General features: G+C 52.8%; 4 protein-coding genes across 4 annotated transcripts; 1 reads left to right on the top strand and 3 right to left on the bottom strand.

The window, feature by feature from the left end:
- Positions 1-661: 661 nt before the first annotated feature.
- On the top strand, positions 662-3012 carry gedJ (Dihydrogeodin oxidase; the record flags this gene model as incomplete). Its single annotated transcript, XM_037328996.1, has 9 exons — positions 662-901; positions 954-1071; positions 1160-1281; positions 1331-1391; positions 1438-1455; positions 1507-1641; positions 1692-2693; positions 2747-2781; positions 2830-3012. 9 exons carry the CDS (start codon positions 662-664, stop codon positions 3010-3012), a joined length of 1914 nt encoding a protein of 637 aa, XP_037173135.1.
- A 168-nt stretch (positions 3013-3180) lies between these two features.
- Positions 3181-4844, bottom strand: Fmo5 (Dimethylaniline monooxygenase [N-oxide-forming] 5; the record flags this gene model as incomplete). The annotated part of the gene is made up of 3 exons (XM_037328995.1): positions 3181-4019; positions 4079-4750; positions 4805-4844. The coding sequence occupies 3 exons, from the start codon at positions 4842-4844 to the stop codon at positions 3181-3183; spliced, it is 1551 nt and encodes a 516-aa protein (XP_037173136.1).
- Positions 4845-7745: 2901 nt separating this feature from the next.
- Positions 7746-9633, bottom strand: abr2-0 (Laccase abr2; the record flags this gene model as incomplete). The annotated part of the gene is made up of 3 exons (XM_037328994.1): positions 7746-8811; positions 8859-9342; positions 9396-9633. The coding sequence occupies 3 exons, from the start codon at positions 9631-9633 to the stop codon at positions 7746-7748; spliced, it is 1788 nt and encodes a 595-aa protein (XP_037172979.1).
- Positions 9634-12941: 3308 nt separating this feature from the next.
- het-6-7 (Heterokaryon incompatibility protein 6, OR allele) lies at positions 12942-14723 on the bottom strand (the record flags this gene model as incomplete). The annotated part of the gene is made up of 1 exon (XM_037328993.1): positions 12942-14723. The coding sequence occupies one exon, from the start codon at positions 14721-14723 to the stop codon at positions 12942-12944; it is 1782 nt and encodes a 593-aa protein (XP_037172980.1).
- Positions 14724-14757: the final 34 nt, after the last annotated feature.

Raw genomic sequence — 14757 nt, 5'->3', positions numbered from 1 at the left:
TGGTGGATGAATTTAGCAAACTAGTCTACAGCCACGAGAGGCTAATCTTACAAATTGTAGCGGGTTGACGGTTGATGGCAAGACAAGGCGTTTCTTCGATACCCAGACGGGTGAAACCTGACTGCTAAGATATGGGAATTTGGGGTTTGAGTCCGACTTACTGAAACCCCATGGCATGACTATCGTCGAATTCATGATGCAAACAATGCCAAGAGTTCCAGCCGCACTCACTTGGTTGAAAATCTTTGCTGATTGAAGGTTCGGCCCAGACTGTCAGAAAACTAGACTGGAATGATGGGAACGCTCTAGCAAAATGCCGGAGACGGTTGCTTCCGCCTTCTCCACCCCCGAACTCCACCCTCCACGAGAATGTTCGGGAAGCCACGCGGATTTCAAGTAGCTGAAGTGAGACACTGTCTTCATATCAGTTATGCCGTGGATTCTGTGTGCGGGGTGATGCCTCTTCAGGGTGAGAGCTAATCGTTCGGCCTAGGCTCAAGAAATTATATCAATATGTTCATACCTTGGAGAAGTGCTGGTACCATCCAGAGGTTATTGTCAACTCATCTTGAGTGTCGCGTCTCAAGCCTCCAAGCTTTAACTGCCATACTTTTCTCTTTTGCTCCTTCTCACATCTTCCAACCAGGTGGGAGTACTCAAGATGGGGTTCTGGAAGAGACTCATCGAGATCCTCGTCTTCTCCTCTGAGTTCAAGGGGCAAAGCAGAATAACTTCTCATCTGCCCTCACTTGATCGCGTTGGGCCGCTAAGCGACAGCTTCCCAAAGCCTGCCGGCTCGTGCAACACCCCCAAGAATCGGCAGTGCTGGACCACCAATGGGGAAGGTTTCGATATCACAACCGATTATGAGATCAAGACACCCGAGGGAGAGATACGAGAGGTCCGTACTACTTCTGGTAACTGTTCAGATTACACACATTGACAGCAACCAGTTTTACTTGGTAGCCAGCAACGAGGAAATCGCTCCTGATGGATACAAAGTCCAACGTATGCTGTTCAACGGAACGTATCCCGGGCCAACCCTCGAAGGCAACTGGGGCGACACATTTAGTAAGTCTTCACAGAGCATCTCCAAATCAGAGCCAATGCCATGGTATCTAGTGGACATGAAATGATCTAGACTCTGATTTGAAAATAGGAATCACTGTATACAACAACCTCACCAATTACAACGGAACTTCTATTCACTGGCACGGCATCAGACAGCTGAACACTAACTGGATGGATGGTGTTTCAGGAGTGACCGAATGTCCTATTCCTGTACGTAAACCTTTGTATGCGACTGATTTTCTCCTGCTGATAAGAGAAGCCCAAAGAAAACATCACCTACGAGTGGAAAGCCCAGCAATATGGCGTTTCTTGGTATCACAGTAAGTATCTCATACCTTGACCTCAGAACCCTGCTAACAGATCCAGGCCACTTCAGTCTTCAATGTGGGTCCACATCTCCCGTACCCAGATGAATCAAACGATAACGATTGACAGATGCCGATGGACTGGTGGGAGCCTTGAAGATCAACGGTCCGACCAGTATGAATTACGATGAGGACCTTGGTCCTGTGTTGATCACAGATAACTTCCACAAAACCGCTTTCTCTCAGGTTCAGCTTGAATACATGGGTCCGTTAGATCGCCCATTGGATATTTATGCCTGCTGACTTCTGTTCCAGGTCGCCCACCTTCACCAGACAGCATGTTGATGAATGGCAAGGGCAAATATCATTGCTGCTCCAAGTGTCCCAGAGCTGATGCAAACTGCGTTGGCGGATCGGAACGGGAGTCTTTCAGCTTTAAAAAGGGCAAAACTTACAAGATGAGCCTTGTCAACACAGCAACATCAACCCATACAACATTCTGGATCGACAAGCACAACTTCACAGTCGTCGCTGCGGATTTCGTTCCAATCAAGCCCTACGTTGCGTCCATCATCAACGTTGCCATTGGACAACGCTACGACATCATCATCGAAGCCAATGCTACGGATACTGACACGACGGAGACAGACTTTTGGATTCACGCGCGAGATTGCTCAATTGGGGGTGCTCCTTCCAACCTCGGTATCATTCGGTACGACCCCGAATCCACCTACATACCGCACACTCCTCCAGTCGATGACAGGCACGTCTGTTACGGTTGTCTAGACGAATTGGCCAAGGATCTCGTGCCTATGGTTAAGAGGACGGTCGACGCTCCTGCCAACGCCAATTATCAGAACGAATCATTCAAAGTCCATCTCGTTGGCTATCCTGATGAGACTGCACAGAAGTCTGACCTTCACAAATGGGTGCTTAAGGACTCATCCCTTTATCTGGACTGGTCCGAGCCGAGTCTTAGCTTAGCCAAGGTTGCCTTCGATAAGGACTGGAAACGGCCCAGATTCCCTCCCGGCTACGAGCCTGTGTATCTGGAACAGCCTCAAGGCAAGTGGGTTTACTGGCTCATCGAGGGTAAGTTCCAGGAGTCTGTCGACAACTCAACCAAAAAGATATACAAGACACAGGCTCCGGTGGCTCATCCTATGCATATCCATGGCCATGACTTCGTCATTCTCGCTCAGAGTGATAAAGAACTCAACGGTACGATCGATATTCCCAAAGAGAGGCTTGACAACCCCGCACGACGTGACGTGGCCCTCTTACCAGTCAACGGATACCTTCTCATTGCCTTCGAAAGTAAGTCAAGTGCCTGCGGCCATTCTTTTCAACATTGCTGACCTCAAATCTAGTCAATAACCCAGGGATTTGGCTCATGCATTGCCATGTAAGTTAACCGTTATCACCTCTGCTTAACACACGCTTACCATCACAGATCGCCTGGCATGCCAGTGGTGGACTCGCACTCCAGTTTATCGAATCACCAGACAAGATCGGGCCTATGTTCAAGGACTCTGGTAGGGTGCCACAGTTCTCCGAAACTTGTACAAACTGGGCCGCACACTACACCTTATTCAACAAGAATCATGACGCCGAACAGGATGATTCCGGTATCTAGATGTGTTCCAGGAGACCAACAACCCGGAAGTTACCTAACTGGGAAGATGGACTTTCCATGCGTCAGGCCACCGTTTCAGGCATTAGGATAAGATACAAAGGGGATATTTATTAGATAGTCATCAACATCACAGCTGCAACCCTTTGTTGCGAAAGAAAAAGCTAGGTGTTAGACATGTGCCTTCTCGCCTTCGCTCAACCCGTTTGTCCCCGCCGCAATCCTTAGTAGCGTCTCTTCTGCAAGCTCAGTGGAACTTCCCAAGCCTGACAACCGCCATTGTGCTCCGGTCTGGATCTCGAAAAACACCGCTGAGTACACCTTGAACGCCCTCACTGGCTTACCACTCGTGAAAATCCTCCCGAACAGTTTCCATCCCGATGGAACGGCGCCAAGGGGCTCTAGGAGGCCATCAATGTAAGGGTTGTAATCGACCGTCATTGTATGCCTCTCAGACCTGACGAAATGCTTCCTCTGAAAAGCACGGAAAGCGCGGACATCCTTCATCATGCCCTCCTCATCTGGCAACTGCACTTTCCCGCCCAGAACAGCAGCAATATACCGGGCCTGCGCCTCGATAATTGGCTGCGCGGGTCCAGCCACCTCAACTTGCCCCATAACGAACAGGTTTCTTGATCGTGGCGGTACGATGCGCTTGTAGAGGTCAACTTCTGGAGCTGGCTCCTCTTTGCTCTCGAGGACGCCTGGTGCGAGGTATGGATGATGAGCTATGCTGTAACCAGTACACAGGATAATAAAATCAGCATCAAGGGCAGTGCCGTCGTCAAGCAGCAGACCAGTCTCTGTAAAGGAGGTTACATCGGACCGATGCAGGTTGAAGACTCCGGTGTTCAGCTTTTCGGTGAAGTCGCTTCGCACTGTTGGGTTCTGCTCCATGATGTGATGGTCCGGTTGGAGGATCTCGGGTTGTTTGCCCAGGGCATGGGTGATGATCTTGTTGTAGGCGAATGCCTGAACGCTGAAGGGTAGCCATGTTGCGCTTGATCGACCTGTAAAGAATTCTTAGTAAACATTGCCAGACAGCGTCTGTTTGGATCCAGAGACTGACTGTTCCATGCCTCAACCGGCTTTCCGAGGAGAAATCGAGGCAACACCCATGCGCCACGCTTGTTCACCACATTGAGCTCCTTGGCAAGAGGTCCAATCTCGCACGCAACATCAACAGCCGTCGATCCGAGCCCAATAATCACAACCTTCTTCCCTTCAAATCGAGTTGGCGACCGGTAGTAGTGGCTATGCAACACCTCTCCTTTGAATGTGTCCCTGCCCTTGAAGTCAGGAATCCTGGGGTTGCTGCTGAGCCCACTCCCACAGATAAGAGCATCAAAAGTCAGAACTTCTTCCTTTCTGTCCTCAACCCTGGCATCACGGAATCGAACTTCCCACCCGCCCTCCTTAGTCGGCGCGCATCCCACCACCCTCGTGTGGAACCGAACGTGCTTCTCCAAGTCAAAATGCGCCGCGTACTCGTTCATATACTGCAGATGCTTCTCATGAGAATAGTAAATTGGATACCGCGCCGGATCAATCGGAAAATCACTGAAACCAGTCGAATCGCGACACGAGTTGAGAATGACGCCGTTGTAAATCGAAGAGTGAGCGTTGGGACCGGGGTTCGGGTCGTGAAGCCACTGTCCGCCGATGGCGTGTGCGCGCTCGAAGCACTGCACCGAGAATCCCGCCGCGAGACACTCCTTGATGGCGACGAGGCCGCTGGGGCCTTAAAGGACCGATTCAGTACTCATCGTCAGTTGATGAAGTAAGAGAAGCTTACCTGCGCCGACAATCGCGATGTGCTTACTCGGTGACGACATTTTTGTTGTGATCAGAGAGCACGTCGACAGCAGCAGGATCGCAGGAACGAAAATGAGAAAATTCCGACGAAAGGATCCTTTGAGTTTTATAGAGAAGAACCCAGAGAGAAAGCCCGCCGAGCCCGCCGAACTTGGACTTCCAGGAAGTACGCCTCCCTTGACCAAAGTGCCTCCTTTTTGCACCGAAGCTTGAAGTACCGTTCTTGGAAATGGTGCCTGCTGGATGGGGGTGTTTAAGTGCTGACGGGCGCCACCACGTCCAATCTCAACCCCTGTACTTCGTGAGAAATTGGCGGCGCCCACTATCCGCGGGAATGAGGTGGTCAGCAAAAGGAGAGCAAGCTTTCCGAGCAGAAGAATCCTTTGACAACGATGCGTCGTACGATTGGAGGTTTGCAATTGTCTGGTTTGTCAGATCGGTCTTCCAAGTCCTTTTCGGCATGTATTTTCCGTGGCAGGATGCTTCGAGCAGGTGCTCTGGTTGAATAATGGACGCTCACTGAGGTGACGAAGCATGTAAGATGAGCATTAGCCATTACAGAAATTACAAAAAAACGCCGGGATGATTTGACGTGTAAGCTGTCTGCCGTAGGAGGGCATGCTGACTTTTGGAGCTCAACGGAGGGCAGAGACCGGAGCTGGACCCACTTCCGGGTCGGCGAAATGGAGCTGTGCCGGCGATGACCGGAAATCTTTAACGGAAGCAAATTCATTATTTAAAGTGCTGTCTCGGACCGCTGAACCACTAGTAAGCCTTTGGAAATAGCTCGTTGAGCGAGTCTCGACTATTGTGTTCTGTAGGACTTCGCGAATTAACAGGAGATTCCAGATACGAGGTCAAGGCCAAGATACAACCGATCCATTCACTGACCCAGCTCACCATCATTTCGGGCTGAAGCAGGACAAGACCAAGCAGGAGGGCAATCTAAAGGTTCATCGCACATACCCTCAAATGCAACCAGCTGAACATGGTCCACTCATGACCGTCGTAACCGAGCTTCCCCATATCCCCAGAACTTCTTCACCCATCTACATTAGCCACATGCAGCCCGCGCCTCAGACGGCCGCCGATCCCCGTGCTTCACAGGAAGTCCCCCCGGTCGGCTCCCAGCTTCCGGGCATTTGCCCCGCCGCGTCTCCGAAGAACATCACCGGAATGTCCAGGACCGAGGCTCACGTGTGCCCGTGCGATCGTTGATGGAAAAGCACGCTAGCACATATCTCGAAGCAAGTGTCGAAGCTAACACGAACCATTTCCCCCCTTACCGGCTTCAAGGCCCAACCCGTCCATGGACCGTCTAAGCCACTGCCGATTAGTACAGCACTCAGCATATTAGGCAAGAATGCTTATGGAATCTCCTGATACGAATTTCCTTTCACCAAAACAGCCCGCCAGTAAAAGTCGCGAATGTCATGACTGGCGTTCATCTACTCCTCCAACCAAACAAAGGCCAGAAAAACACAAACACGCGCATGAGTCAACCAATTTGATCAAAACATCTGACATCACCATTCCTTTTTCAAGAGGCGAAGTAATGGTTTACATTTACATACACACACCTATCGCAGATTATGTATGTGCAAAATACTCGCACAACACACACGCAGAGCTAACGCAGCTTATCTACATCTCAATTTGCCGTTCCTGCCGCCACTGTCTTAGACAGCCGCACAACCCGCACTTTCTTTTCCCTGCCGTTTTCCTCCCACTCAATGGATGTCTCTGACCCTCATTTCCAGCTCGACTTGGCTTTTCCGTGTGCGGACGATGACACTGACTTCCGTTTTTTGCCTCCGCGCTGTCAACTAGGCTACAAGATAAGGTCGAACAGACTTAAAGAAAAGAAAAGCCGTTTCTTATGCATCCCAAATTCATCTTGTTTGGCCTCCTAATTTTAGACGAACCAACGAATTAGAGATAAGACCCGGAAAGCCGAGACAAGACTAACCTAGGCCCCTCTTCATCGCCTGGGAAGGCCGCCGCCCGGCTACGGCTAGGGCAATGCCGAGGAGAAAGAAGGAAACTTCGTATTGTACGGATACCCGGCGTCGCGCAGCGCAGTGCAGCGCGAGGCGACATGGGAAGCTCAAGTATGGAGTTTTCGATCCGTCTGTTTTTTCAGACCAAGACACATGCAGAGGTCAGAGAGAAGGAAGGTACTGAGGCGATGCCAGACTGATGATGCGCAGACGCGCACGACGCGCTGCGGTGTCTGTTGGATGACATTTGCCCCTCGTTCGTTTCTGCGGCCCTTCATTCTTTTTCGCAGCTAGATGTAAGGAGTGTGCGGCGGACAGCGTGCCGCGTCGTACGAATGGTTCTTGGTTCAGATGGATGGGCACAGTCGCCTGGTGACACCGCAGCGAGTAGGACATTGCGAAACTTGACGGAGTGAGCCCTATGAATGAGCCCCGAGCCGTGGAGCAACGATAAGTCGAGATGCTGATTACCGCGGAGCCTGACAGGGTCGGGGAATAATTAATCTGAAGAATGATGAATGCAAGGTGTACATATATTTTAAATGATTTCATGCAGCGCCAAGATGATAAGCAGACGCTGATTCACATTAACCACAGCAAAGTCGGTGAGAGCGATCGTAAGAAACTGGTGAAATGTGTGTAAATGACCATTATCGATTGAATGATTACTGCATCTTTTGAGAATATATGACAGCCAGGAAAATATGGAAGAGTTTTATCCAAACATAGGGCCCTCGCAAATAAACAGGAATGAGAGACGTGCGTGGAGGGGTTGTCAGCAATACAATCGCACGCACAATGCCGCCCGCGCCGGTACCTTCGTCTAACACCTTGCGTGTAACATTACAACACCTTGCTTTGTGCGCCGTGAAACGTCTTTTTTGTGCATTTATGGTTGGTTGACTTTTTTGACTTGCTTTTTTAAGAGTAGTTGACGTACTCCTGGGGAGTGACGGGCCAGGCGTCAACGCCATCCTGGATGATGGCGCTCATGCCACCAGAGATGTGGTTCTGGATGTGGCAGTGGAGAAGCCAGGCGCCCGGGTTGTCTACCAGGTAACGGACAGCCATCCATGTTGATGTGTTGACGGCATTGGGAGTGGCGAAGCCGTCCCTGCGGGGAGGGTCGACGAAGTTCCACGCTGAGGGCTGCGCGGCAGCAGCCTCCTCGATGGTGTTCCAGGTGAAGTTGCCGCTGCCAGAGGCGAGAAGGAACATCTTGTTGCCGTGCTTGTGGATAGGGTGAGGAGGCTGCGGCGGGCTGCCGGCTTGGAAGACAAAGTCGACCCAGGTGTTGTTGAGGGTGGAAACGAGGGTGGGGTCGACGTCGTTGGCCTGCAGGTTGAAGAGGACGGGCTCGTCAGACTCGTAGTCGGCCGGGAGGAGGAGGGTGTTGTTGAGGGCCCAGTAGTAAGAACCGCCCTCAGTGCGCATCTCGAACTTGTGCATGGCCTGAGCCTCGCGGGGGATGGTGATGGGCGGGTAGGGCTTGGCAAGGGCCTGGCGGAAGACGCGAACGGACGAAGAGACGGGCTTGCCGTTGTCGCGAACCCAGGGAGTGGAGGGAACGATCTCAGGCTCGGGCTGGCCCTTCTCACGCCACTGGAGCTTAGCGACACCGCTGAGCATCTGGGTGGCGATGACACTGGCAGAGCGGATGGTGAAGTCGCCCTGCTGCTTGTACTTCACGAGGACAGAGTAGCGGTCGCCGTTGGTGACGGGGATAGCCTCAACTTCCTGGGGAGTGACGTAGGCACCGTCCATGGCGTACACCCACATAGTGTGGTTGTCGATGGAGAACAGGCCAGTGTGGAGGTGGTAGGCTCCGACGAGGTCGAAGGCAACCCACTTCTCAGTATCGCAGTTGCTCTTCTCGATCTTGAAGGTTTCGACGCCACCGTCACTGGGCTCGCAGCCGTCAAAGACACCAGGAGGGATCTTGCTCAGGTCACCCTGGCCACGAGCGATGACAGCAGCAGGAATGCAGCTGAAGGATGTCAGCAAAGTCAATTAGAGCTGACATGGTAAACTTACGCCTTGTCCGTCATACGGGCACCAGCAACGTTGGCCAGAACATCGCGACGCTCCGGGGTCAGAAGAGCGTCAATCTCCTCGGCACTGCGGCAGGTGACACTGCCCTTACCGTTGAAGAGGAAGGAGTCGTAGCAAGAGAATTGGATGTTGGCGGCAGCGGACAGATCGTGAACCTCCTCCGAGATCATGTGGCGGTGGTCGGAGAGGAGAAGAGGAACGACCTTCTTCTCGGCCTGCTCCATGGCGTGGATGGCGGCGCCGTCGCTAGAGATCTGGCTGAAGGGCTTTTGGTGAGAGGCGGAAGGGTGAATGGTGATAGCGCCGTAGAGACCGTCCTCAATGAGACCCTCCCAATGTGCGTGGTACCAGTAAGCACCATACTGGGTTGCCTTCCATTGGTATTCGAAGCTCTTTCCGGGTTGGATAGCACGTTGGGTGAGGCCGGGGACACCATCAGACCAGGGGGTGCCCAACATCTCGATACCTGATTTTGATCAGCCAACAGTTGCACCATATCATTGCCGGCCGGAGACTTACCGTGGTAGTGGACGGTAGTAGGGTAGGGCAGGTTGTTGTTAACCTTGACGGTAACGTCGTCGCCCTCGTTGAGCTCCATCCTCGGCGCAGTAAACTGGCCGTTCACCAGAATCATCTTCCTTGCAAATCCATCGGGAGAGGCCGTCTCCCATGTAAGGTTCAACTCGAAACTGCGAGACTCGGCGACGGCACCCAGCGCCAACGCCAGGGTTGGAAGAATATAGCGAAAAACTGACATCTTGAGCAGCTGTAATACGAAATGAACAGGAACGAGTGAGTGGATAGGATCTCAAGGCTGAGTATCCAGGAAGAATAATGTGCTGGTGTCCTTCTAAACAAATCTCACTGGAGCAGGCGGAGGACGATCATGATATATAGGCAGGAGAGACAGAGGCACTCGCCTCCATCTAGTCCGGCGGCGGCAGCACAAGCCAAGGGTGGGCGATCTGCCGTCCATAGTGGCGCGGTGCTTCGCTTGGGGAGGAATCCGAGTAGGTCGAGGTCACCCCGGCCGCGGCGGACAGGACAAGTGCAGAGTGAGGATGGATGCCAACCCGACCGCAGATCCGACTCGACTGCAGTCTACCCCTAAGGCTCACAGACCGAGCCGCATCGCCCAATGAGGTCAAGTCATCTCGGCCTTCTAGTCCCGGGAAGGTGTGTATTCTGGGTCAAAGCCATGAACACCTACTCGATGTTAGCCACGTTGAAATCCATCCTGTGCCATCACGATGCGGCGTGGGTTCGTTCTAGTCGCTCCTGTCTTTGCCCCCCAATCTTCTTTGACTTTCTGGCAAGCTGACCAGCTGGCCGAGAGGTCCGTGGGTTCGTGCAGATGCAGGGCAGCAGCAAGCAGCACATCAAAGTATCGCTGAGAGACACATGGAGGAAGAGGATGCAGCGGCTGAAGTGGATGATGTCAGCACAATCAGAGAAGAACAAAACTGTGATTGAGAGCCAAAAGCAAAAACAGAAGCACAAACTATTAGACGCGGTCGCGAGCCAAGCAAACCATCCGTCTCTCCGGAACCCAGGGCTTCCACGGTTATCAATATCCCAGACGGCGATCATTCCGATATTCGATCTGGCCCCAGGGCAGTAGTGCGTTTGTGAGTCCACAACGGCCACAAGCCCAATGTTCGGCCAGGTACAAAGAACCAAACATCGTACAAAGAACAAAAGAGCATTAGATGCCAAGCAGGGGATTGAACACCTCCAAGATCAGGCGTCCGGCTCTCAAGTGTGACTGCGAACACTGTTCGAGTTTGGCGCAACGCCAATGCAGCCCGTCCGGCCGCTATGCCGGTTGCAATTTCAAAGGCCCCGGATATCACAATGGTCAGACAAGTGGCTTGAGCTGACTAGCTGTCGTTGAAATTGATCGGGCGCGCGGACCGCTCTAGTACGGCAGTCCACGGCTCGACGAGAGCAGTCTGTCAGCGAATCCGCAGCATTTTTTTGCGCCTTCGTGCCCATCAAAATAGTTCATGCCGAGAAGTTCAAGCGCCACACCATAACGCTCCTCCTGAACCTCGAGCCAGCCCTTTTCAACGTCCATGCCCTCTGCATAACCTGCACCGGTGTTCCGCGTTCTCTATTTGTGTCGACAAATGTCAAGCCCGGCAGCACTGAAGATGCTTCGATTGATGTCTTCCCCAGGCGCGCACGATGCTCAATCTCTGCTGCCAAACCTACCTCTCTTACTCGGTGGCGCGCGTCGGCTAGGAGCCGTCAAGGAGCCATCCGCAGCCACGCAGATGACTCGCCGACTGTTCACCGTAAAACAGGTTTGAGCCTTGTGTGGCCCAGATGCTAGGCATTTTGATCAGAAAAGGAAGCCGTTGATAGCATACGGGTGGCGATTAAGCAGCGCGCTCGTAGACGACGAGCTTGGCTTTGTGCCACCAAAAAGCACCATCAAGACAATCGGGTGGTCTCAACTGCAAGCGCCCTAATTGCCACAAAGTTTCCGGTATGTTTGTGTGAGGCTTCCGTATGGCCTGATGTTTCCATAGATGGGAATCATCCGTTGAGTCTCCAGTCTGCCGGGAATCGGGGCCAGGTACCAACCAAGAAGAACGCGTTGCCACGTGCCCGGGCCTTCAACGAGCACTTCGTGCCGCGCAGCTGCATTTGCAGTGCGCTTTCCATCCAATCCCTGGAGAGAAACGCTGTGCTTCCATCTAAGCACCGTACATGATGCGGTCGACCTTACGTACTACGTCTAGACTCTGGACGAAGTTGGTGCAGCCCCCATATCGAACGCATCGCGCTCGGCGAAGCACATGGTCTTGGTTGCACCGCCAGCCTGGTACTTCCACTTCCATATACTCAGGGCCCGTCCGATCGATTTGCCGCCATCTGTTTCTCGCTGTCATGAGATGACGCGTTCAAATGAGAAGCAATGCGTTCAAGATGCTGTCAATGTTTGACATCCACGAGGCGTCTCTTTTCACCACAAACTCCTATTGCAGCTGCCTGGCAACCCAATAGTGTTTGATTCACGGGTCCAAAAATTGTCGAAGGCTTTCGATGACACTCTCTTACGGCCGGTTTTGCGCTTATGTGGCTGCCAAGGAGTCCCAGAGCAAGCACTGTTGCATGAAGGCGTACAAGTATCGCCATCGCCTGAATCAGTTTGAGCTTTCGCGATGACCTCTGATGGTTTGTCCGAATATGCCACTCAGCTTCGGACCAAGACAACCCTCAGTGAGATGGCCCTGATCCGAAGGCTGGGCGGGGCCAGACCGTCGTCGATACTCGGGGCGCTCCAGCTGAACAACGCCCTCGACAGACAGCACAAGAATATGCCAAGAAGAAAAACTGCCCGCTTGGTCGTCAGCTACGCGCCATCATGTCCACACAGATTTGCACAGAATCGCGGGATGTGGCGCGCAAAACATGCCTCGACGACCACGAGCAGTCAGACTTGGCAGCTGACGTTTGCCTCGAGCTCAAGGACAATGTCGTCCTTTTTGGACAGAGAGCCCGAACGCGGCCACGATGCTATCTCCCCGGACGAAGCTCCGTGTTCCTGGCCTAGATCTATTTGAAAAGGGCGGGCTGGAGTGGCGTTGACTCCCGCCTGGTGGCCGTGCGCACGGAGGGAACCGTTAGGAGACAGCGAGCACGATCTGAATGTGGGGGACGAACTGCATTTATCGTGCATTGAGTCAATGACACTCTTGGGCTTCAAGCTGATCATCCCTTCTGAGCCTTCTGGTCGCTGGTTGTGACGACTTCAACGAAGTAAGCGGCAAGCCTCACGGTGCCCTTCATCAACTCCCATGCTGTCGACAAGCAGGTTTAGTGAGTCATAAACACCGTAATCCTCCGATTCCTCGACACTCAAAGATCTGCAATTAAGAAATTGAAGGGAAAAGCGGCCTATGCCATGATCATCCGCCCGAAAGACCGCCGAAAGTTGCAGCAGAAAAGACAGAGGCTGGTTGCTGCCAAGATGAAGCGCACCGACAAAATTCGACCCCTCGACGGTTAGGGCGTTAGAGTGTAAGTCCGCGCGGGCTTTGGTGCGGCGCAGAGGATCTAGCGAAGCTGAAATTCCTGCAGGCCATGAGCAGCAACGATGCCTGTGAACTCTTCGCCGTCCATGTAACCGTATGCATACGCGGGGCCGATGAGGCTGTATCCATGTGAGGATTCGCGGATAACGAAAGGAACGTGGCTGCCGGAGAATATGACAACCAAATCCTCGGGACAAACATCTCTTGGCCCGAGGCCGGGTGTTCCATCTGCGTCCTTGAGGATGAATGGGCGATGCCCCAACACCCTCCAAACCCGACGATATGGCCAAGAAGCCGATGCGATCCAGTCGTCCTGCGCATCGCCGGAGGGGGGTCTCGCGATCCCGGTAAGAACTTCGTAAGCCTCTGGATATCCGTCTTCCGGCTTTGCGCGACCCACAAGACCCATATCTGTGATCGGTATTCTCCATAAGTTCTGCAAGACAATCTTTCGTCTTGGACCATCGGCAAGATTGCGGCAGACGAGATATTCGAGCCCCAGGAGCCATTCCTTGCATTCCTTGATATACGACGGTGAGTTGGCAAGGGACTCCAACACAGTCCCAGTATCCTTAACGCGGCCAACGACAACACCCGATAGGCTGATACTAGGGCTCTCAAAAGTTGCGTCAAAGATTTTCGGAGACCACGTTGTCCCTTTGGATGCGTCGTACATCAATGATCCAGTACTGAATCCTCCAATGGTCGCAATCATCTTGACAGTCCAGTCGACAGTCCAGCTGGGGAGGCCGGGTGAGAGGGATGTCGGGCGACGGTAGGATAACACATCTGGCCCATGATCTTCAACTAATGCCTTCGTAGTGAAGAATAGCAATTTCTCCAGAGTCATGGCCATTGAATAGTCGACAGGTATCCTCCTCCTATCTCTTTCAGTCAGCAGGCCGAGTAGTCCGTATATTCGATCCCGAGAGTCCGTTGATTGAATAGCGCCACCGGTAGTGGAGAAGAAGACGGCATTGAAGAGCGATGTCTCATGTCTAGGGCCGTCCTTGTTGTTATTCATGTGGCTAAAATGGGCAATCCTGAAGTAGACATCCCTGAGCGCGTCGTAGATGGGCTGATACTTGGGATCGGTATCGACGTATAGTATCATCCACTCGAAAGCACTCCAAGCACTGCGGACTTCTTTCCAGTCCTTTGCATGATCGCCAATGACGACATAGGCCTCTTTGGCTAGGAGTGCTTCCTGGATCACCCAAACCCGTGTCCACCACGGGCGTTGGAACAGAGTCCATATGTGAGCAAAATTGAAGCTGGTTCCCGAGCACTCAAGAATAGTTTTGACGAAGGCTTGGCAGATGGAAGGCCCGTAGTCAGGACGGGCTTTGAGATCCTCAAGTGTGCTGCCTAGGAGACTGAGTTGGTGGAGAGCGCTGACGCTGGCATTGTCTTCAGGCCCGAGCCAGATGAGGACTTGGCGCGCGCTGCTGTAGATCCTGCCCATCAACTGCACCTGGTGTGCCTTCTCCTCGTCATCTGCTTGACTTATGCACAATGCATCGATCCAGATTTTGGTGACCTGCGACTTGCTGAATTTGGCGAGCCGCTCGAGAGCACCATATAAATTTTGCGTGACGTCGACGTTCTGACCTTGGAGGAGAATTGAGCGACGTTGGGCAGTGTCGCCCCAGACATACGAGAGGGCCGTGAAGTCGGGATCATCGTCCAAACTGTCATGGACAATGGAACAGCTGATGTGACCCTGACTTCCATCGCCATGACTGATTTCGAGAAGCCGAATGTCCCGACTGGCATCCTGCAAAGGCCGGTACTGGTACCCCATGATCGTTGCTGTCTGAGAAACTGTGCGCAAGATG

Source organism: Colletotrichum aenigma (assembly GCF_013390185.1).
Source record: "Colletotrichum aenigma strain Cg56 chromosome Unknown KSG_Cg56_contig09, whole genome shotgun sequence".
NCBI lineage: Eukaryota > Fungi > Ascomycota > Sordariomycetes > Glomerellales > Glomerellaceae > Colletotrichum > Colletotrichum aenigma.
This window is presented reverse-complemented; position numbering and strand designations above follow the sequence as displayed.